The 24,637-nt window shown below is 40.5% G+C and overlaps 1 protein-coding gene across 2 annotated transcripts in view; it reads left to right on the top strand.

The window, feature by feature from the left end:
• LOC135500749 (receptor-type tyrosine-protein phosphatase N2-like) overlaps window positions 1-24,637 on the top strand; it is a 156,117-nt gene that overhangs the window by 96,973 nt on the left and 34,507 nt on the right. Inside the window, exons 11-12 of one of the 2 annotated variants that reach the window (XM_064792401.1) lie at window positions 10,826-10,887; window positions 23,897-23,941. In XM_064792401.1, the coding sequence (XP_064648471.1) occupies window positions 10,826-10,887; window positions 23,897-23,941 (107 nt within the window). The remainder of the gene's footprint in view (window positions 1-10,825; window positions 10,888-23,896; window positions 23,942-24,637) is intronic. The other variant, XM_064792402.1, reaches the window with a different exon arrangement.

Below are 24,637 nucleotides of genomic sequence, written 5' to 3'. Positions count from 1 at the left end.
CCTAAGCAACTAGAACTTGAAATCCTAAAGCAATTACAACTTGAAATCCTAAAGCAACTAGAACTTGAAACCCTAAAGCAATTAGACTTCCTTCAAAATGAAGTGAATGCACATTTAAAACACTGGAGTCTGTTCTCTGGAAAACAAAGGACAGACCCCCTGAAATTGGCTATTAATTTATTTGAAAGAGTTCCAATTCACCACAGGCCAAAATGGTGGTGCGGCAGATATACGCATTTCTTTTGCCGGCTACCACTGTTGACCTCCTTTTAGTCACACTGAAGGGAAACCTGAGTCAAAAAGGTCAACAGTGAAGAACGGTTCATCGCATCCGATAAAGCAATAAGCGAGTTTTCGTGCTGAGCAGAAGTTATGCGGAAAAAATGCCATATTTGTACAAGAAATCAACGCCGTTGAAGAAGTGTCAGAAAACAAGAAGCTGATATGCAGCCTCGCGATAAACGGACAACCGTGCGAGGAAAAAATTTACAGAGGTGTTATAATTGGATCCGATTTCTAGCCTAATCAAACTGCATCATGGGTAATGTTATTTACGCTTGTTTGGCGACGGCCCAGGTCTGACTCACATACAACATGCACAAGTCTTGAGCAGAGCGCAAATACAATGGCGTAATTGTGCCGAAAAATTGGTCGTGTTAAAACCATTAATTGTATCGCCTTTCACGAAATCCGTGAAAATATCAGGTTTGCGAAAATAAAGGGGGTTGCAGTATTTTTCAACGTGTTCAAAGAAAACGAATGTGTTTGAAATTAAGATTTGTGGCCCTGTCAGGTTTAATGGAGTTTTTGATTACCCTGTGAGCATCTGCGAGTGGAAGAAGATCAATCATGCTACTTTTGATACCAGGTAAAGGCAGGTGGTCGAGGAGTGGTGGAGATAGAGATTCTTTCCTTCTTGACAATGGCCAAGATATCAATGAAATTTGAGGATTTTCAAGGTCGTTACCATTAAGTTTTCACCCAATCTCTATGGTGATTGTGAGTTGAAATTAAAAACCTTTATCACTTAGCGTTATCCATTTTCTGTTTGAAGAATGGCAAACTATTGTGATGACGCTTTCCAATAAGTCTGCTTCCTTTTGACAATATTCAACAATGTTGTCGGGAGTTGATAATATGTGGGAGGCGTTGTTTGATATTTTGCAAATCTTTCAACTCAGTATGTTTAGAGGAGACAGTTCTCGGAAAGGATTTCAATGAAATATTAGATTGGGCGGAATGTACTTTGTGAACTCTATCAGGACTATGCCAAAACCGGGCTGTCTTAAGGCAGATAACGTGGGTCCAACTAGCTATGACAGCCACAGATTCCAGGCCGTAGTGATTGGTTTGGTTATAAGAGGCACTGCCTCCTCAAATCCCCGAAGACCGTCCCCAAACAAAACCTCTAACGCCTCTCCCGTCCTGATTTCGTCCCCTTGTTTCATTACAAATCCCAGGACGTCACATTGTTATGCTCAATACAAGTCCACTATCTCATTAATGCAGCCTTCAAAGGATGATTCCTCCTTTGATATGCACCCGGAGTTGACATGGCTTCATCGGACAGGTTCGACCATCCTTTCAATCCGTGTTGGTACGTGCAGAATCACATTTTCGGCTGTCAACCATTCTGTGACTAGATTGCTTGGACATCGCTTAAGATCATGACAATACGGGACCCCATTTTCTCTGGAATTGCTTACGACGCGTGATTACTGACAGAATTAGGTAATTTGACTGCTGCAAGTTAATTCTGTTCTCCAGGGATTGTACTGTACGTGACGCCCCCAATACCATTCGAGTCTTGACGACCGTTGTCCGGGAGACCGATGGTCAGTTTATAGATGATAAAAGTGGCAGTTGGCTTTGGATGAAAAGGTTAATTGGTGAAATCATCAAGTTCAATGCCACCAATACTGTAGTCCAACATAGCACATTCAATCTGGTCGCACCACCCATATCTTGATTGAATAGTTGAAACCCCTGCCATGAAAATGAGGGACTAGGTATTGTACATGCAAACCAGTGCTGCATTGTTATCTAAGTGTGTTAAAATGGTGGTTCTAACACTTCGATATCAGCATCATAAACTTTTGCAGATCAGTTAATTGGGCTAGAAATATGTCGATAACTTGACCAGTCTTCGGTTCCATGGTATGACTTTCTGAAAACCTTTTCGTGTCACATATTAACGTGCCAATTTCTCTTGAATAAGGCCACCTGTCCTGTGTTTTTAACTCTCCTGTAGGAACGTTTTCAAACTGCATCCCATCAATAACTCATAAATTAGAATCAGGCCCGCGGGAGGTGCTTGGGCCCAGACGCTATAAGTCATGATGCGTACGTCTCCCCGTGGTATGATTGGGCGGGAATTGATCGGAATATGCTCGACTACGTATTCCCACCTAGTTCCGGGGGGATGGCCCGAGTTTATGACTAATTGTACGAAGGGTTTGATGTGGAGGTGTTTGAACGTCTGGTGTACTGGGGGTTGGATGTGCCAAGGTGTAGTTTGTATGAAAATTGTAATTTAGCAGCGGAATGTTGTGTTGGTTAGTGCAGCCAATTCACCATCCAATCCTGGTCTTGTTACCACTTTGTCCCACAGGTGGAGTAGCTCATTGGTAGCATAGCCCATCAGGTCAATTTCTATTCGAACTTATTAGGGCCACCTTCTCCAATGTTGACCACCAAATGAGAAACATGAGTAACCAGTGGTGGACTCTTCCTCTGGCCAATGACGGAGCCACTAGGCCAAAAAACCCAATTGGTACCTGACCGAACTGGCACGAAGAAATGCTCATCCCACCGTTGAGGAGAAACTCTCCTTGGAGACTACCACCACCAAGTGCAGAGCAGACACAGAAAAAGAAGAGCAGCAACTGAGTAACGACATTTTGCAGACAAAAGAATAATTTACCACCAATATGGTAGCATCTGTGTCTTCTTTCAAAAACTTTGCAAACCAGCCTGCCCAAAGTTCCTCGAAGTAAATAAAAAATCAATGCACATAACCAACAAAGGTAACTTTCTATCTAACCTTCTACTACGGCTAAAATTGCCTAAATTATACTTACAATATGGCTAATAGGACTCTGCCCTTAAACATGATCATCTGATATAATATGACAGCTCAACGATATTAGCATCATTGGACTTGAAATTTGATATCGCGGTAATGAGTAGTGAAAACGATACCCGCTTCCATAACAATGCTAATAAGTGCTAAATAAGGGCTCGTGGTAAAATAACAACGTGGGGTTGGCTTTGTGGAGGAAACGACTTGACTTGTGCTGGTTATATCAAGTGTTTGGGAAAATACAAATATGGTGACAGCATTTGATCCATGGAAAAAATGGAATTATAATGATGTTGGATATATATCTAAGGTCATTAGCTTCTGCTTCAGATGAAGACATGATCAACCGGTATACCATTATGAAATCGGGCCAAAAAGAATTCGCTTACGGCGAAAGTAAGATTTTTTTTTTCAAATTTTTTTTATAAAATGGCAAACAACCGACTTTATCATTTTTGCAAAGCTTTTTAGTTGGCAATAGACTTTTCTGTTGAACTTCCTCCACTTAGAACTGCAAGGAAATGGTAGAAAATCGAAATATTCAAAATCGTAAATATGTCGTGTATCTCTGTGAACTGAAAGTTCTGTGGAGCCTCACGTAGTAGACACCTCTGTTAGCGGGACAACCTCTCTACTAAGGACAGTGATTTGGTGCCGAATAGTTCATTTCTATACAATTTGACCTCAGTAATCAGGACACCTGTGAAAGGACAGCATTTGTCAGGCCCACGGGTGTAGGAAAATATTCTGATAACTTCCGTCGAGACTATATGTGCGTATTGCCACCCGCTGTCAAAAATGTTGGTTATTCACAACTTTTAATCTGTCTGTACCATCGGGGGAAGACAATGACTGGAACAGCCATGGACTCTTCTATCTAGGAGGTACGCTTGCTTCTTCTTCAGTTGGCTGTGTGCGATTGCTTCTACATCAATGCTTGGTCGCCATGACAACGCAACAAACGGCCGATGGGTCTTTGGTATCTTGTCTTTCGTCAATTAACACTTTTGATGATTCTGATAATGAAGGAAGTCGCCAGAAACAACTCTCGTATCAGTAATCAGAAAAGGTTTCTGCCGTATCATTTATGTCATAAAATGTTAAGGTTCGCTCTGTGCATCCTTGGAAAGAAATCATGACAAGATAGTAGGGCGTGAATTGTTTGTGATTTTGTTTTCGGGTATTTTTGACAAAATATTTTAGAGGAGGATGGAACAAAAATTTAAAATTTGTTCTTTGATAATATTTTCTATGGTCTTATAAAATATGTAATAAGGTGTCTGCAAATCTAATGGGAAAAAAGTAAAATGAAAAGTTCCCAAATATGTCTACTTGTGTTGGTCAAGAAGGTTGTGATCAAATCACAGAGATTTCTCCAAAAATCTTCTCAGCAGTTTAAAGTACATTGCCACTACCTATCATTCTGAGCCATGGAGACTGTATCGTCAGACCATTAGACATGTTAGAATAGATGAGAATTGCACCCCAAGATCAATGGTCTCGGTGCGGAAAAAACGTTTTAGGAATATTCTTGGTCGAGCAAGCGGAGCCTGTAACGAAATGTTTTATTTTTTTCCAATTTGGGTGTTGTTGGTGTGTGGGGCTAATCCCGACAGCAACAAATAAAAAAGTCTCACCTGATGATAAGCTCTGTGAGGATTTGTAAAGACGCTGTTTTTTCGTGTTGTGACTCGGAAAATATTTGCTGGATATTTTTGTCATCTTTATTGCAGTCTTACCTGATCTGCACAATGTAACTTCATACTTCATGAGAAGCAATTTTTTGTTGCACATTGCAGTGATTATAACTTCATTTGCACTGTGCTTAAAGGAATTGGCAGAATGTTTCGGTTTAATACAGTCACCAAATGGCTATGACTGTTATGAGAATGTATTGGATGTGAAGTCCATCTAAGAGGCGCATAATCCTCTAAACCTATTGACATTGTCCAGAGGGTCCCATGTCATTCGAAGCACTATCTGATATGTCTGCCGCCAGCTGTTGTTTCATCGCGCTAGAATCAATATGGCTACCACAATGCTGCGATGATGAGAAGAAGATTATGGCGGCGATCGAATGAGAACCGCGGAGATCTACAGCTGTAAAAGAGCCATCGTGGAATTATGGGCTGTGACAAAATTTGCTGATTAGTCTTTTCTTTATACAGTACAACCTCTCTATTGCGGACACCCATGGGACTGGGCCAAGGTGTCCGCAATAGAGAGGTGTCCGCACTAGAGAGGTTATGCCAAATCGTCCGATAGGTGGATTTGAAGTTCCCGCCTTGCAGGTCTTGGTTTTCTCTGTGTCGACATCTAGCGTAGAAACTTTAAACCTGTTGGCTGATCGGTATTTGCTTGTGATGTTGCGTTGAATGACGTGGGCTACTTTGGAACTCAGAGCGTGAATAATCTCTCTAGTAAAAGGTGCCCCTTGTATTGCGAAATCTTCTCGACATGTCATAATGTGTGAAAAAAACCCCATAATTTCTGTCCATCAGCCACCTTTGATTAATAATTAATTTTTTCTAATTTCTCTACTAACGCATATTCGCTGCAACACTGACAAAACCGCGTGGATTTATGAGTGTCCGTTGACACAATACATGCAATAAGCCTATGTGATTAGTTGAAAAGATGAGTAAACAAATGCCGCGGCTTAATTAGGATACAAAAACACAATGCCATGGGGTAATTACGTTGATTAATTACGCAAATATCACACCTGTCGGGCCTACTTGACTCTCCAAGCGCACGCGGGAAACCATTGTTTTTTGCCTACTGTCCGTAATTGGGAGGGAATTGGACCAAAAATTGGCTATCGCCCTGTCCGCAATTCGGAATAGAGAGGTGTCCGCCGTACAGAGGTTTTTGTAATTTGAAATGACTTAGAAAAAATCGGGACTGGCCGGACGTGTCCGTAATGTAGAGGTGTCTGCCTGGCAGAGGTGTCCGCTGAGAGAGGTTCTACTGTACATTGTATTGAGAAATGATAGGCAGAAAGATGTCTCACAAAATAACTCACATATTCTTGGGCTAAACGTTGCTTTTGAAGTGTGCGGCATATCCTGAAGTCTCCAAAGCTATGCAACATTTTGCCAAAATAGACATTTTGCCCAAACATTGCCAAATAGAATAGACATATGCACAGTTTGCAACATCTAAAATTGGCCTTCATCTGCCAGGTGTAAAAAGAATTAAACAGACCTGGCCTGGCGGCAGACAGTATGCCTTATCACAACCTGCGCCAGCCAGCCAATGACCAAAAATGACACCATTATAAATATGGCCGTCGTTACGACTGATAAATCGTGCGTGAATAATAAGTATATCACTATAAAGGATGACGGATTGGTCGATTGGTGTTAGTCGTCATCCCGCGTCCATAAACGACTGGTTATGATGATCGAGTGACCAGTGTCTGTTGTCAACAGTTTGCGTTCAGGATCTAAAGTTTGTCTTATTGGAGGTACAGTGGAACCTCCCACAGCAGACACCTCTCTATCAGGCTCTCTGGTGTTGGATTCTTTCTCTAGAAATAGTTAAGACACAAAGAAAAACAAACAAATGACACCTTTGAGATACATTCTCTGCACAGTTGCATTTTGCTTGAAATGAAATTTACAGTAACCCATATTGACGTCCTTGATTGACCTTTATACTACTCGCACCATAGTATCTTTCACCTTGAGTCACTCATCTTACGGTTGGTAAGTCAAACTAAGGAGCATGCTGCTTGCTATTTGAGCTTGAATAATGCATCAAAGAAAACGATACACTCGAGAGCCATTTCAATAGAAAGGTTGGAATATCTAATGACGACTGGCCTGGACCTGGCTGGCCTGATTATTCAAGGTCTCATGGAAACTTGAGGGCAGTGTGATGAATTTGCATGGGGGTAGATTTGCAAGTCATGAATGAAAGGTAAGATGGGGAAAGCGAGCCCCTGTTCTCTATTTGAGAATTGTGAATAGCTCACAATGGAAGGGTGAGCTTTTCCTCATACAGAGACTCGCTAAGTTGCTCCCAAAACACGGTGAAGGGTCAGCTCCCCCCTCATTTCACCTCATGCAGAAACTTGCTAGAATTGATTTCAGAAAAAGGTGAAAGGGTCAGTTTTCCCCACCTAACTGCATACAGAATCTGCTGAAATTTCTTCAAGAACACAGTGGAAGGGGGGTCACCATCGTAAATGAAACCAAGAAAACTGTCAACGAATTTTAACTCAAATCGTGGTCACGCTATAGTTTGGTAGAGAACTTTGAAATTGAAAACATGCCAGGACAATAATAAGACACCAATTTTCAATCACTGCTTAATTCTGCTATGTTTCTCTTCAATTTCTAGTCGCTCCTAAGAAAATAAAACCAAGTCACCTGTCAATTTTTCCATTATCGTTACTAGGGGTAACCAGGCATCCATCTTGGTTGCTCATCTCCCCATCTAGCGTAAATACTCTCACATCCTGTCGACGTCAATACGAAGATGGACACACACAGAAGATGGGCTGCGTCTTCCGTTTTCGAATGACAAATAAAGATGAATTGGCGTAGAATGCTTGATTAGCCCAGCGCACCTCGCTACGAACGAAGTTCAATATAGAGGCATTCCATCCCTCACCGGAAATGATAGAAATTTCAAAGCATCATTCCGACCCACTTGGCATTTCAACAAGCGCTGTATCTGATTTCGAAACTGCGGCAACATCTTGTGGTATCGAGAGATCCAAGGATCAAATAGCCTGGCGTTGTCGCACAAGGTTTTTCAATCACGTCGTTAAGACTTATCGAAGATCAGAAGAGTCTGGGCGTGCTTTGGCTGAATAATCGGCTCATATGTCAGAGGAAGGCCTTGATGTATATAGAAGATGCTGCGGCTTTGAGATAGGAAAACATTTCACCTTGGCCTTTTGAGGCTGATAGAGATTCCTTTGAAACCCAATATTGTAATTTCTTTTAGGGGCGGGTTTGTTACTTTTCCAATTTGTTACAACTTTTTGTTCAATCGCATGTTTAAATCAGACTTAGAATTAGAAAAAGTGGGTAAGAGGCATTGAAATTTGACTGCTGTGGAAACTGTGTAGATAAGTTAGGAGCACAATGTTAGGTCCCAAGTGTGTCGCTTGGAAATCAAATAATGAATGCTCCCACCAGATAATGGATACTCCCGACATGTCACCAGAGATGTCAAATCTTCATCAACAGATCTTCCAGCCCTGATTACCACTAAGAACTTATCATCTCTACTCATCATCCGCCATATTTGTTTAGCGAGCGCAATAATTACTAGAAAGGTCGACAAACACAGTGAGTTGATGGAATTATTGGCGTGTATGCGTAGTCATATTCGACGACTATTTACGGCCGTTTGAACGCTCAGCATATTTACTTATGCTACCATCTGATGAATTCGTGTCATTTGATGGACATGTCTTCAGTCTGTTCCTGGATATCAAATATCGTATTCCTTGATCGTTTTTCTCCCGCAAAATCGTGTTCAAGCAACAAATGAAAGTTTAGTGCGACTATGTTAACCCTTTTGCAACCAAAGTTGCATCTCTGCAATGTGCAACGTATCCGAGGAATGTCAGAGTTGCCCTTTGGCACTTTGCCAGACTCCCCAAGTTCAGTGACAATCACCTTGACAGTGATGGTAGTAAAAAAAAAATCACTTGCCAGCAAAAGGTTCAAAGTAATCTTAAGTTCCCTGTCTGAATTTTATGTTAAGAATGTTCAGGCATCATCATCAAATGAATTATGAATTGCTTGTCAAAAGTCACTCCAAATATGCTCCAAGTGACCACTCCTAAACTATCAACTATCATATTGAAGACCACCTTCAAACGACTTTATCAATGTAACTATTTCAACAACAATACCAGGGACTGGGAACTTTCCGTTCAAAATGAAGAGCAGACGACTTGATTACCTGTGTCGTCAAAGGCGAAATTATCTATAATAACAGCTGTGGCCAAGAGTATGTCTATTTTCCAGATGTCTCATAATGATTTCCATTTATTCAAAGTCCGCAGACCGGTTTTGGTCAAAGACTGCTGACCGCGTCTTAGGAAACGTATGATGACTCGTGACTTTTGAAGATGGCAAGCAGGAATAATGTATGGACTTCCTGTGAGGCATATCAGGTGCTTTGGTCATTTTGGACTTCCTGGGGTTCCGATGAATATGGGGTGGTCAGATTTTCCTCGTTTCTGTAGTTCGATGATAATAGGGGAGAGTGTATGTGAGGGGGGAACCTGAGTTCTTGCGAAATGTACAAACCTTGATTTCTCCTTTGACGCTAGAGATGTTAGTGGTTCTTATCCCTTATTGATGATTCTCCTTTTGGCTTGCCCATATTATCAGACTTCCAGACGTAGATAGATATTGTTATAGCGGCCGATGTTGCCATCTGCCGTAGGTGTGGGTCTTCCCCAGGAAGTACTGCCGTCAGCAGGCAGGTGGGCAGAGAAAGATGGGAAATGATGTGTCAAAGAAGGCAACATTTTATAAGCTTCTTTCTTCTTCTGTGTACAGTTATCTCAGTGTTTTCTCAGAATCTAGTGACTGTAATGGAATATCAAGAAGGATACCGAAAGTGTATATCGGTGGAGTTGATAGGGCAAGTGAAGAGGTTAAAAAATCATAGAATTTATCGTGACCTCCTCTTCGGATAATGAACTGGTGTCATTTTGCCAATTGAGTAACCTGTAAAGTGCCTTATATCTAGATTATACCATTAAAAAAGTCAAATCAAGCCACTCATGATTATGACCTGATATGTGGCCTAGGCCTCATCAATACAAAGGAGGTTCTTGAGATCATTTTGAGCAGTCATGGCCCATCTATCAACCCACTATCGAAGTATGTATTGAACATAATGTACCCCGTTTGTATCCGCCACTGAAATCTTTTGAATACAAATATATGTTTTTAAAGAGCCTGGAAGCGTCTGACAACGGTACTAAGTCGTGACTAACATGAATAGTCTGGTTTAGCATCTTTCTGTGATAACCTCACAGAGATTTTAATCGACATCTGCACAGTCTTTTATGGCAGGTCGTCACCGGATTCCGACCGACTAATACCGGAAGCATCCCAGTCTGCTCTGACCATTTTCATTATGCGGCCTCTGTAGCAGTTTCCGCGACAACAAAACAATGATTACGAATAATGTGAATTTTGATAAACCATAGAACAGTTCATTAATAAGTCATTACGCGATTCTCGACGGGGAGTCGAGTCGTGGCCATGAATGACCAAGATGGCTTCCTCATGAATCTCGGAGCGTTCACTAATGCATTATAATGGAGATGCAAAAGGTAATAGCTTTCCTTTGATTGTGACGGCGTCCCAGCGGAGCCTGCAGTGCATGATGGGAAGAATATTCATCGCTTATTTCATCCACCTGTTTCAGCCGTTTTATAATCCACGTGTAGATAATGGTTGCCCTTGGCTCGTAAGAATAAAAATATAAGATAAAATACTTAGAGAATCGTCAAAAATTGTTCGTAATATCTCAGCCTTCTTTCATCAATTGCGTTTTGAGCAGGAAATGTGGAGGTTGCAATATCTCAACTGAAAAATTTCGATTTTCTAATTGATGGGATGTTGTAAACTACCCTGTTGCCATGGACGATTCACAACTTGTATTTATCTTTCAGTCAGAAACAATTTACACAAAACCTGTGCGTGGGCCGACATTATTCTAAGGTGTGTTTATTTTCATCTCGTTGGTATTTTTCAGATGATGTCAAGTCAGGTCTCCTCCAGGGTGTGACTGTGGTTGATGCAGGAATTGGTGATGGGGTAAGCAAAATTACATTTTCAGCTAAAACATACTCTGAGCCCTATTTTAGTGAGCTGTACCAGGGCGCCTGCCAGTGTCAGAGTTGTTCAACTACCAAAACGAATCGGAAATCTTAAATCACATAGAATTTCTCCAGTATGATTCTAAACAAGTAATAGATATTACCCAAAAAAGCAGCAGTTATGCTTTTGGTTATATTTTTTGAGAAAGGCGAACCAATGTTTAAAGCGCGATTCTTTCTTTGCTGTGCAACGATATTTGCACAAAAACATACTTACCTTTTACAGAGGCGAAAAGAAGCCTTTAACACATACACAGTCTGTATGGGCTTCATAGAACGACACGCCTGCCAGCAGCTGTCCATGGGGTTTGCAGTTGACAAAGTTCCCTTTTACAGTCTTTAGAACAACTCTGTGTCTATTTAGTTGACATTTAGCGAAGTATTGTTGGTGTGACTGTTTCTATTTGTGAAAAGTTATGGAAAAGTTTGCCTGAAGTTTTTTATCGTATAACAATATCCGTCCAGAAATTCAATGCGTAATCCAAAAAAGGATAAATTTATACTGAGAGGTAAGACCCACACCTGTTTAAAACCATTCTTGTTAATTTGCTCGGAGTTCAGAATGGTCGAGCAACTTCCATAGTCCCTGAGGAGGAACCTTCTATGCCAAGAGGCAAGACTTACTCACTGAAGGTCAACCTGTTTTGAAGCATTTCCTGCCTACCAAAATTTACTCCCTAGTTCAAAATTGCCTTTCAACATCCATATAAGCCCTAAGGGGGAAACGTTTTCGCTGGGAGGCAAGTCTCACTCACGTGAGGTAAACCTGTTATAAACTTCAAAGCGAGCTAGAAATTTCACAAATGGAATTAAGGACATTGCATTTTCTTATTAAAGTTTTAAAGACGACTGAAGATGACATGTGGTTGTCATGGAAACATAATACTCTCGGCTCAACTCGTGTTGAAATTATTAAATTCTTGCATTAGGAATTTTTATGATAAGTGATATGGTACTGTGTGTTTGTTGTGTGTGTCAAAACATGGAGGCTGTTTTAATGTGATACCTCAAATTAAGCACCGTAATGTTATTGACTAAAGATTGGTCTATCCCCGTGAATAATTGGCATTTACCCTTGATGAACGTAGGAGTTAGTTTCAAGAATTTCACTGGAATCTTCCCACTTCCATATCCCCTGTCAAAGCGAGCTATCTATCTGTAATCCATACCTTTATCATCAAGATTATCTTCCGGGCCTACTCTGGTGTACTCTTAAGGTTCTCCTCACCTGTCCACATCTGATCTGATACACTAAAGTAGGTGTATATCACTCCTCATTCCATGCAGTCCATGCCTTGATGCCATACATGTCTTCCTGATGACGTAAAACGAAAAATCTGATTTGGCCTAAACATCCGAGTAGGGGTGGGAGACGGGATTATTATTTCAACGGTTCTTCAAGAAACGTCCTCTTTGTTTTTCCAACCTTTGTATGGCCCATATTACGACGTCTTGAACATCTTAAGATATCGTCAGCATCGTCAGATATTGTGAAATTGATTTTTTCGATAAAAATCACTTTGATGTGCTTCGTTAAACGAGATCAGCCCTCGAATGACGATGAGATGAGGATTGATCAATCATGTTCCAAGCATTTTTTCGAATATCGCCTTTGATACGAGGAATATCGTCATGAGACGGCTTCAGGGCGGAGGTGATTTAAGATTTTCTTCAATTCGAATTCATCTCGGGGATGCAAACGGTGCATTCAAGATTGAGTTAAGAGACATGTGGTCGTGTTACACAGGATTAGAGACAGTTTCAAAAAATTGTGTTTGGTACGTGATGAATTTTGATTTTGGTGACGTCGAAAAGCGCCATCTCTGGCCAGCCAGATGAATTTCATAATGAAGACTAACGGGCATACCTCCGTAAGCCTTGGCATCATTTTTCTCAAAGGTTCTCCTGCGGAAATACGAATCTCTCTCACCATTTGATCCATCCAATACTCTCGATATTTCTTTATCAGTATTGGACTGTTATGTTTGCATGAGTGCTGCGACCCATCTGAGCATGTTGCACGACTTTGATGGACTTTTCTCATCAGATATCCACACTTCTAGTTGGCTGGTTATTTTCTGTGACAGAGCTTTGCCGAAATATTCTTTGAGAGCGCGGTCGTTATTCAGATGGAGATGATATATTTCTGTTTTGTTTGCCTTGTTCTTATTGGTCATTTGTTGTGTTTTTTTATAGGCAGCAGCTAAATAGGCAAGATAAAGTAACACGAAGTCACCAATATCTCACTGTAGTCGCCCTTTAAAACTTTGTATAATTGATGCAGGAACACCTCTATCCCAGAACGTATTAGGAACTTAATTATCAGTAAACAACAGTGCCAGTTAGCATGGTTATTGGTTCAATACACAATAGATTTCCAAGCCATGTCAATTTCATCTGCAAAAGGTTATGTATGAAAAAAATGCTTAACCGTCAAATCTTTGCTAAATCCTTTACATTTCGACCTGCCTATGATGACAAATCGACACGGATGAATTTCATAAATTCGCTTTCAGGATCGGCTTTCCTCCATTTTCCAATTACCGTCCTTCGTAGCGCGTTCAATTCTATTCAGATTTTTCACGACGCGATTTTGAAAAATGGATTCAATGATTACTTGCGCACTCGAATGCGTGATTCATATTAATCTTTTTTGTTGTGAAAAAATGACACCATTTGCAAAGCCATATTGGCAATATTTTGCCATTCACGGCAAATTCCAGTTCAAAACATTAGTTTTCAATAATAAATATATTGCATAGGATGCCATGCGCTTCAAATTATTTTCTGAGCGGATGATTTTCGCACTTTGTCGTATGACAATGGTGTCATCATTTGAATAGATGACAGGTGGGATTTGTTGAGTAGGCTGCCAGATATGTTGAATTTAAATCTTTTATTTGTTGGCGAATGTTACTTTCATGTATGAGTAGAATATCAAAAATTCATAATTTTTCAATTGGGTACATCTAAAAGATCATGAGTCGGGTAACTGCACACAAATGCAGCAATAAAATGGCTTGGAAAACATAAGTGTTTTGCTTCAAATTGCTCATTTTTGGTCCGATTATGGCGATTGGGGATAGTAAAATGTTTCAACTTTTAACAAAGACAAATGTTTCAACTTTTAACAAAGACAAATCTATCATTTTCCTGGGCAGAAAAACGAACTTGAAAGAAACACGCAGGTATTCGTTACCACAATTCCCAGGGCCCAATCTCTCGCAATATTTCTCGAGGAAAAGCTTCCCACCCATTTCAAGGCAACAGAAAATAATCTAATAGCCAGTAATGGAAATTGCAGATAGCTCTAAGCAGTGCTGGTCAGATTGAGGAAATGGTATTGGAGAGAAAAAATTATACATTCATATAAGGTCCTTGTGGACATATTGTTCTTGACAAACGTTCATATGGAGGTAATGCGCTGGAGGACATGTTTCTGCTTCCATTTAAGTCACATTTTTCGATAAATTCAACCCACACTGAGGTTCAGGGATGTCGTTCTTGATGGGTATATGGATGATCATCTAAATGGTTGCGAAAAGAAGGGACAATTTTCAGTTTTTCCTGTCTTCTCTCCCCCACAGCCATGTACTGGGTTCCTGATTCATGGCTTTCTTGCCTCCTTGCCATTGGCATCCATGGTAACTTTTCCATTAAAAGCTTGAGAGATTTCAATTACCTGTCAAAACGAAATTGAATTTCTTTTAATTTGGTTTGAGAGGTTTCTTTTATTGAAGGAGACAGATGACGTCGGGGAAAAAAAATGGAGGATACTTTAAGATTTGAGATTTCATGGCCAAGTCTCTTATAGCTTGATAGTTCTTGCTACTTACATAAAAGAACCCACCAATTTTTTGTTTTTTTGGAGACCAATTTTGTAAAAATATAAAAGCGCAAATATTTGCAGGTTTCTGGAACGTGATTTTGACTTATATAAATGAAGAGTCTTATCAACAAACGCAATACGTGCCATATCCAACATGGAGTTGCTTCAACTGTCTCCAAATTTCAGAGCATTCGGCATCAGTAAAATTGTTATGATCAACAATTTTGATTGCACTTTTGGTTAAACTCCCTTTCTTGAAGCCATTAATCTCAAAATAGCGAAAACAGATATGTCTCGTTTTGCAATGAACCTCTTCGAATAGGTATTTGAACTTATTGGATTATCGGTAATGTTATTATGAGCTGACATCTTGTTCCAAGATTGTGTATAAAAATGGCCAGGAATATCAAGCGTGCAGCTTTCGTCCCTGCAATTGGATTGACATGGCCTGCGTTCGACCTTTTGGGTGTCTTACACACCAAGGGTCATACGCGGATTGATGTGTTCAGTTTTCACTTAAGTACACGACAACTACTTCCGACTCACGCCAATTTAAGACCATCAACTTCTCAAAGTTGTGACATGCGTGCAGTTTTACCGGTGACATTTACCGCGGCGTGGTGCCTGGCATGTTACGTGAACTCCATCTCCGTGGTGATAGGTACGTCCATTATAAAGTGGTTTCCATTATAGAGAGGTTTCTGGGATACAGATGCTAATGGAGAGACAGTAATGTGCGTGTGAAATGGCGCCGACACTCAGAAAAAAATTATGAGAATACGTTTTTTTTCAGTGAGTGCCCCCCTCTTGATCTTGGCCTGGGCTGAAATGAACAAGACTTAGAAAGCAGTAAAAAAGTTGAGTACCAAAGTCCAAGACATATCGGGTTCAAACTACTCTTCTGACGCAAACAAATCTGCCAACTTTGAAACATTCCACACCATCTGAGAAAATTTGATTGTAGAATTCCTGCATTTTGAGTGGTTGACAAAGATTCCACTTTTACGTAATTAAAAGTTTTATTTGAGTACTACCTGGAAGTATCAAGAGTATAGCATCGGAATTTTCAATTGACTCATGTGATTCAAGTTGTGGAGTCCAATAAAAGGTCCAATATGGATGGATTCTTGGTGAACTTGACCAAATATTTGTCGACAAAGTATGCAGTGCCAGTTGCATAATGTCACCAGGCCGTAAACCGCAAAACCGTTTGTTTTTACGGATATTGTGAAAAATCTCAATTCATGTTGATGAAAATCTTGAAAAGTTTTTCGGTTAATCGTATTTGATGACATAGCATATGCTACCAGTACTGCATATCCGGGCTCACAGGATGCAGCCGTTCAAACTGCTCTTTTGTTGGGCTCTTCAACCATGACCGTGCGTGATCGCTGCCACACTGTCTGCTGTCCCTGTAATTAGACCGTTCCCGCTCATCAAATATGCATTGTGACAGTGTGCACCGGCCAATCACAAGCTATCAGACGATAAACCGACCCGCTGAGATCGCCTATTAATATTTGATAACGAACAGTCGACAACAGATTTGTTGCGGGTTTATTAGCGTGCAGGGGATTGAGTTGTAGACATGAAAACAATTTGTTGCAGTGAATAAATGCTGGGCCCTGATTGGTTTCTATTGTTGGAACAATGAATAGGCTAAACTGTCCTGTATATATCAATCCTTTATATAGGACTGTCCTATATCAACCCTAGGACTGTATTATATCAATCCTATATACAGGACTGTCTTATAGTAATTGATATAGGACTGACCAATATCAATCCTATAAAGGATTTCTTTACGAATCCTGTGTTAAAGCATAAAAATGCCCTATTCAAGGAACTATCTCACCTTTCTCACCTGGGTTTGTCTCTGATATACTACCCGACTGTCAATAAACCACAAGTTACCAAAAATACCCCTCTCAGCGTCACGCCCCCTTGTACGAGTGGGCGATGCTCTCTGATATACGAACCCCACAGAGGCGTAATATCGCCATATCTAAAAAGAATGAATTACCTATCTTAGATTTTCTAGGGAATTTCTCAACCCTTCGCAAATTCTCGGCACGGTTTTTGTCGATTTCTGAGATGTTTTTTTTGCAGCGATAGTTTTTGTTTGGTACGGTATGGCTATTTAGAATAAGTTTGGTATTTAAAGGTGAAGAGAATTGGTTGTTACTTTTGGATGATTTATGATGTCTACTAGTATTTGGTGCAAGAGATAGCCATCCCAGCTATGTATGATACTGATTTTGACTTTGTGCACGTTTTCAATTTTAATCATTATCAGTTTTTGTAATCAGTCTATTCTGTTTTTCCAATTTTTAAAGGTTTAAGCACACACGAATTCCACCATGTTGACTAATTGCTCATTAATTAAGCTCAACCACTTGCTTTCATAATCAAAAAAGGCAACAAAGTGATTAACACGACCTTCCCTAATTGTCCCGTAATATTTGATGAAGAATAAAAGTGTGAATCACATCTTGAGATTAGATTTAGGTGGCATAATCTGTGTTGTTTGAAAGACTATGTGTATTCCTTGTAGATTTCAATTTGTCGATATACTATATTCTTTGGTTCAACCTCTACTTTGCCAAATTTCTTTATGCATTCCATGTATCTGTCTATAAATTAATGCATTTGAAATTCCTTCAACTTCAGTCTGAATCTAACTTTGGTGTCATTTCTATAGTTCCACCTCTACTTGGCCAACATTCTTTGTGCATTCCATTTATCCAGCTACTCATCAATCTATTCGATATTCCCTCAACTGAAATAAATTTGGGTACATTTCATGGTTCCGTCTTTACTTTGCAATAAATCTGTGTACATTTCATCATATCTCTGACTGGAATGCTTTCCATTCAACGTCAACTTTACTGGACTCGAAAATTTCCCAGACTTCTTTTTCTTCCGCAAGTCTTTACTACAACCTGACACCCCTCGAGATAACTCGACCCGGGCATGGAGGAGGTCCTTGCGACTGAATAATTCATGAGATTCTGAGATGCATCGTATCGTTTCCATGGCGATAAATTTGAAAATTAAGGAAACTCTGAAGAATCGATAAAGATGTGGCCGTATCTAAGATGGTTGGAAAGATATCAGGTTTCGCGTCGTTTTCTTCTCGGAAGCGTTTTTTTCATGACTCAGCGCAATCGTAGACTCAGCAGCCTGTTTCTCATGTTACCAGCCCTTGTACATCTTATGCGGTGATATGATTACCTCCTTGATATTTGATGCAAAAACCACAGAATTACGCTGGGAAATTTCATTTTGATGCTGAGATTTTCTAATTATATTCAAGTTGCAGGCTTGTGAGTCTGTGGTGATCTGGGCCGATGTTCCCAGGGTGGGTGAAGGGGGATACACAGCTGTATTCCATGCTCATGGCACTGTAATAAGAAGCAAAATTTGAATTCAATACTCCTAATAATTAACAAATTTGATTCATCAACTTCATGTTTATGCAGAACTCAGTCAATGAGAGCTCATCCTTGAGATAAAATGCAATTTTTTCAGAAAGTTGATCATGCGGTTCATGCGGATAAAAAACAAACAAAAAAGATGTGAATATTTTATGAAAACGATATCAGTTGTTTATGCAGTGTTGGTAATCTCTGCACCAATTCGAATTTGCAAGAACTGAAAAAACATGTGGTTATGAAGATAAAAATGATGCTGCACAAAGTAAAGTGAATTTGTTATCTTTAGCATGTTTGTTAAGTCAATTCATGATGTCCCAGTTCCACTAAAATGCACTCCATGCAAAAGATTCATTCGCTACACGCCAAATTTGAAAAGAAATTGATCTCCCCTCTAAATGCACTGAATGGACGGTCCCCTACATTACAATGCCAACTCCTAGTCGACGTTAGCTTTCGAAAGAATTTCTCGCCCATTGATCGGGACCTCATGATAATGATATTCCCATCGCTAAAATGCTAAAATGCTAAAATGCATTCCACGCAAAAGACGTTGCGCGCAAATTTGCTGCGTTAATGCGGCGTACCGTGCAATGTAATTGGTGCGACTGCTAATGAATACAGCGCTAGCTCGGCTGGCGTAGGGCTACACCTAGCATGCTAGCAACTGAGCATAAGATCCAAGGATGCGTATGGGGAATCATCGAGGAGTGCTTGGTAGCGGTGTTCAGAAGCCGGCTCGAGAAAAATGGCGTCGGCAGAGCGGTGAATATTTCTGTGTGAAAGGTAGGAAATTTTTCTCTCCCAGACTTTCATTTTTGCATCATTGGGTTTGGTATTTCTCTAGAGTGTTCTGTGATTTGCTAATTAAATGGCCAGCTCGTTAGTGAACTCGTTAGAGCATACGCTGTCATCCATATGGCCATATTTTGCGGGCGGGGATTAGAATTATTGCAAGATAGCATGGTAGATTTTTCTGCAATTTGTGGAGCGTCATTGGAGACGTGGTTTTGACTTTTTCGCCTAGTCATCTGCCATATTAATCTGTTTCAGTTTTAATGATAAAAACGAAGTGTGCATTTTTGGGATCTGATAATTTTGGGCTTGGATATGTTGTGTGCAAAATAGGTTCTCTTGACTTGCAATATCAGGGAAAAGGAGACTGTTTGGTGACATCATGGGCCTGTTCTGTAAGCTGTTCTTCAGTCCATCAGTGTATTTGCAATATGTCTATCGTAACTATAAAATGTTCAATTTTAAGTTATGTCAATTTGCCTGAAAAAATTTCTGCTGCAGCATCAATGGCTTTGTTCAGCTGTCTAGGGACAGATGTCAGGAAATTGGAAATTGGATCTGTGCCTTGGGATAGAAAATTGTAGGAATATAGTCAAGTTGGATGTTTTGCAATATTGGTGATTTATTAACCCTTTCAAACAGTGCATGCTAAAATAAATTTGTACAAGGACTACTTTCTAAAACTTTTCAGATATTCTGAAGTCATTTCTGGTTACAGTTATTTCTGATAGGGCATTTCATACAGGAATTGATTGAATGGGTTTCTTAGGTCGATATCTTACAAATGACTCTGAAATTTAGAAACATATGGTTGATAAAAAAGTCACGACAAAATTTTTCTTGGGTCTTTCGTAAAATTTTGCACCCTAGGGAATAAGTTCCCCAGCTGACCGATGATCTTATCTTAATCTCAAGCAGCCTGCCCTGGATAGTGCCTGGGGAAATGTGTGCATCACAAGAAAATTGCCAAAATGTGCGCTCATTGGTAAATATACTTGAGTAACCTGTGTCCATCTGAATCCTACAAAACAGTTTTTCAGCATTATTGGACTTTTCTCCTCTCCAAGGAAATGCCGCCTCGGCAAGCTGGAAGGCCTGTGAGATTCTCGGCAGACCTGGAGTACTAAGAGATAAAACGTCATCACTGTTATTTAATACATCCTGTATTACTCAGCCTCCAAAAGACGCAGCAGTTCCAATTCATAAAAAATCTAATATATCTCAACTGATGCAGAATATTCCAAAATCTCGCCGAGAATTAAGGCACGATGGTACCATAAATTCACGGCTCGCGGTATCGATTAAGGATTATTTGCAGACTCCTGTGATTCATCTCCCCGAAGGATCGTATGGACCCTGGAGCGCAGAGCCAACATCCTCCTATATGACAACTTGCAGTGCGTTTGAATAAGATTTAAGGCCGCACCAATTTAATATCTTGGATAGCGGGCAATCAGGCGTATGTTTAGGGGGAAAAAGTGACATCGGGTTTTCAGAGCAAGTCAAAGAAAAAGAAATGGTTTTCCACATATTTCTTGGCTTGAAATTGAATTTGAAGGCGTATATGTGATCATTTTATGTTTAACCAAATGGATTGTATCTTTCACTTGGGACAGTGGAGTGTTTCTGTGAAGTGTTGTTGAATTAGGCTGGTTTTGCATGCGGTATATTCAGTAAATTTCGGCCAAATACGGTGAAGTGAAACTAATGTATGCTGTGCACAGTGTGGTTGGTCTATATCTCACAGACTAATCAATAAATTTCTTTGTTCTTCAGACGGTTTGTGCAGTACATGCGGCCATCTTGAGACGGCGCAGGTGCCGGTTAATACCAGTTACTGACGTTACGGTGTCATGTTCGTGTAGCGCAGGCAAACACTCGCCCGTTATTAGCCACGGCAAATATTTGCATTTTTATTCAAAAGTCACTAGAATTAATTATGTTGTAATCGTGTATTGCTTGAAATTATGTGCAAGTGCTGAGAGAGAGAACCTAATACTCTTATCAATATTTTAATCAGTCATGAGGAATTTACATGGCCATTTTATTATTAGCTGCAGATGCTTCGAGAATAAATTGCTTCAGTCCTTGGAAAGTAATGGCATTCCATGTACATCAGTCAAACGGCTTTTGTTATCGTTCATTGAGTCTAGGAAAGATTTTCTTTTAAAAGTGAGTTAGTTAATCAAATGAAGATGTTCCTCTCATTTTGGTGCAGCAAAAATCACTGCGCCCAGCAAATAATAAGCTCTCCCCATCCCCTCTGTGCCAAATAATGAGCACTCCCCTCTCCCTCCGTGCCAATGTGATCACGTACAGGAAGTGCTCCCAGCGAACATGATCGTCGCAAACATAATTGCCATCTTTGAAGTTGGTGATGAAAGAATTTTTCGCGCAGTGTTTCATCGCAAAAAAAGGTCATGTGATCTTCGGATGAGGGAATTCTGGGTAACACGATTGCAACAATGTTGACATCAGAGCTTACGGTAACCGAGCTGACTGACAACGCGTTCAGAAATTGTTTTTTAACCCTTTGGTGATGGCGTTCTTTTTATTCCGTGTTCGTTCCAGTGAGCATTTTGTGGCATGCCTCTACAGTTAAGCTTAATTTGGTATCATTTGCCTGGTGTCGCCATCTTTTTCAGGCTTGGTAACTGCTCATTCATTCAAAGAACCTGTCAATCGCCCCAAATCAACAGCAATAGCCCTTTGTCGATTATCGAAACCAAAAATCTTCACCCCCAACTACCAAACCAAGTCTCAGCACTATTCATCTTATTTTGGAACACACTGTATACGGTCCGACCCTAACATTCAATTACATTGATTTGCATTGACCCTTGGCAAGATGAAGTGGTTACTATGGTAATCTGTGCGCGATATTGTCCAGTATTTGATAAATAGCGCTTGGACCGATGGCGGCTATAGATTTTGCTGAGTGTCACTGGGATTTGCAGTCTGAGACCTGATCGTGGATTGCAATGTGATCTAAAGAAGACATTGTCTGAGATTATGATTATGATTATGATGTGAGTGCCATGAGAAATATATGAGGAGTCGCTTTTGTCTCGAGACAGGCTGTCAAGATGTCCCAGACTTTAACCACATCGCGGGCAGGTGACCTTAGGCAGGTCTCTTTGTCAAGCTTGCCTTGCTCTTCCCAGGTGTGTGAATGGGTGCCAGAGAGAAATTGGCAAGTTGCAGCACTGGTTGATTAGCTTATCTGAGTTCTACTTGAAGGTTTCACCATCTACAGGGTTTAAACATCGAAGGTGGATGATATCTTCTGCTGTTTTTGACATCGAAATATGATTGACTCATAAAGTCAATGATTCCAATTGGCGCCAAAGTAGTGGCCCCAAACATAGGCTCACAAGAGCAAAATGCTGAGAGAAGGAGAGTCAGAGCGCCGCCTTTCCCTGACCCTTTCCATCCATTGTCTTCAGTGACACTTCGACCCTTCCCCTCAACCGCGAAATCGTAATCTTCCCCGGTCATCCGCCGCCCAGTTGACCGAAGATAATGACCAACACACGGCCAGCATTCTAGCCTGCTAATTTGCAGTCCTGGGTGCCCGACCAGGTCTAGAGTTACCGTATAATCATAATAATAAACTCCGGGATCACGGCTCTATTGAAAGGAGGCCATAATTATTGGTTATAAGGGAACGAGGCGTGTCCACAGGCTGTTAGATGTGGTGGAGTTGGTTGGCTTCTTTTGATGATAGGGTTCGGCTTCTGTGGGAAGCTTTGGAAAAGACGGGTACCAGGGCAGATCCGATGGTGAGGCCTTTCAAATGCCTGATTTCTTTGACAGTTTTGTAGCCGGTCCCGGGAGACAGAAAGTAGGGCATCTCGTGTCCAAGACCAAAAGCCTAGAAGGGCAGCATTTCATTCGAACTCTGATCATAATAGACTAGTTGAAAATTTTGACAAGGCTCATGTCATATCATATCATCTTGACTCTGTAGACAGAGCAGGGGTTGAGAAATGTTAGCAATGCCATTGTGTAGTCAGATATCTGAATACTATAGATACCAAGTTTCAGCAAATTTGTATGCATAATAACTTCACTACGACATTGTGTACAACTGCATTTCTGTTTTCCTGGACCACCAGTAATTAGAATCGGTGTACCCCTTTAACATTTCAGTTGAAACCTGGATATATGAGAAAAAAAATTCTCCATTGGTTATCTGGAAAAAAATGTGGCGTTTATCTGTTGTCAACGTTTAAATACTTTGGGTGTCTTATCCTTCCTCATCAAGCTAACATCACAGAAAAATCCCTAAGCCAGTAAAAGCTCCTTCTTACGCAAGAATAATGCAGGAACTTTCAAACTTCGGCTTACACACGCCTCTGCATATGACAGCCATTGTGCGCGCTGAACACTTGTAATCACCAAGATCGCATCGGACAATGGCGTACCGTGAGCTGTCGACAACGGAGTCACTCCGGGACAATGGCGGTGTTGTACGCCAACAATGGTGAACCTGTACACCACCGATAGCTTAGCGTGGATTGATGCCTTTTGAAGTAATGAGCACAGTGTGTCTGCATGCGTCGGTGCGAAGTCTTTCCATGCCCGGGGCGGTGATAGATAGTGGTTGATTTCACTCTCGTATGCCTGGCGAATTTGACTCCAAGCTTATTGGAGGATATGCTATTCAAGTTAAAGTTATAAGTTGTGAGTTTATTGTGTGGTATCAACTATAGTAGAGGTTATCATCTGATTTCACACTTTAAGCCCGATATATCCTATAACCTTTCAGTGGACCGCAGAAAGACTGCAGGCACAAAAGTACTTGCTCTGAACTGGACATATTTCCGGCCAAAAATGCAGTTCTTGCTTGCAATGTTTTGACCAAGAATGTGCTATTTCATTTTCAGAACTTTGGCATTACCGTTGAAAGAAGGGGTCAAGATGTTGTCACTGTAAGTCGTGGTTTAGGTGTTCAACGTAAACCCCACTATATATGATTTCAAAAAAGTTTATATTTAGGTTTTTAGCGATGAAAATTTGTTTAACTTAAGCAAATTATTCAAAATTGATGATTAGTGGGGTTTATGGTTTGTTTTGATGGTTTGTTTTTTCTCTTTTAAATGTTCTTTTTCACTTAATCCATTTTTTCCCTGTTTTTTGATTTTTTGGGACTTCTCATTAATCTTTATCTGCATGCATATCTCGGTGTTTTTAATCAAATTCTTTTCCATTTTTGTGTTGCTTTTACCAGCTTCAGAACATTCCCTGAGCTATACCATCTTTGGACCTCAATGCTCATTTCTTTTTTCAATTATTTCTGTCTACGGCTGGCCATTTTGAAGGTTTTGCGTGCCCACCCAATTTGGCGCCTTTATAGCCAGTGCGCTTTGACTTTGCTCCCGTTCTATTCCAAGTCGAGTTGCCCTTTCCCCGACGAGCCCAGACAACCTGGTTTGATTTCAGAGTTTTTCTCTCATAGACTGGTTGCCCACCAGGGTAAAAGGCCAGTCTCCCTCTAAATTAATTTCTTGGAATGTACACATATTTCTTTCTCTGCTCAAAAGGCAGTAATTTCATGCGCGCAAAATCAACGCCAGTAACACACAGTACAAAAAAACCATGAAGAACTTGCCGGGCAGTGCGCTAAC

The sequence above is a fragment of the Lineus longissimus genome, chromosome 16 (genome assembly GCF_910592395.1).
Source record: "Lineus longissimus chromosome 16, tnLinLong1.2, whole genome shotgun sequence".
Taxonomy (NCBI): Eukaryota; Metazoa; Nemertea; class Pilidiophora; order Heteronemertea; family Lineidae; genus Lineus; species Lineus longissimus.
This window is presented reverse-complemented; position numbering and strand designations above follow the sequence as displayed.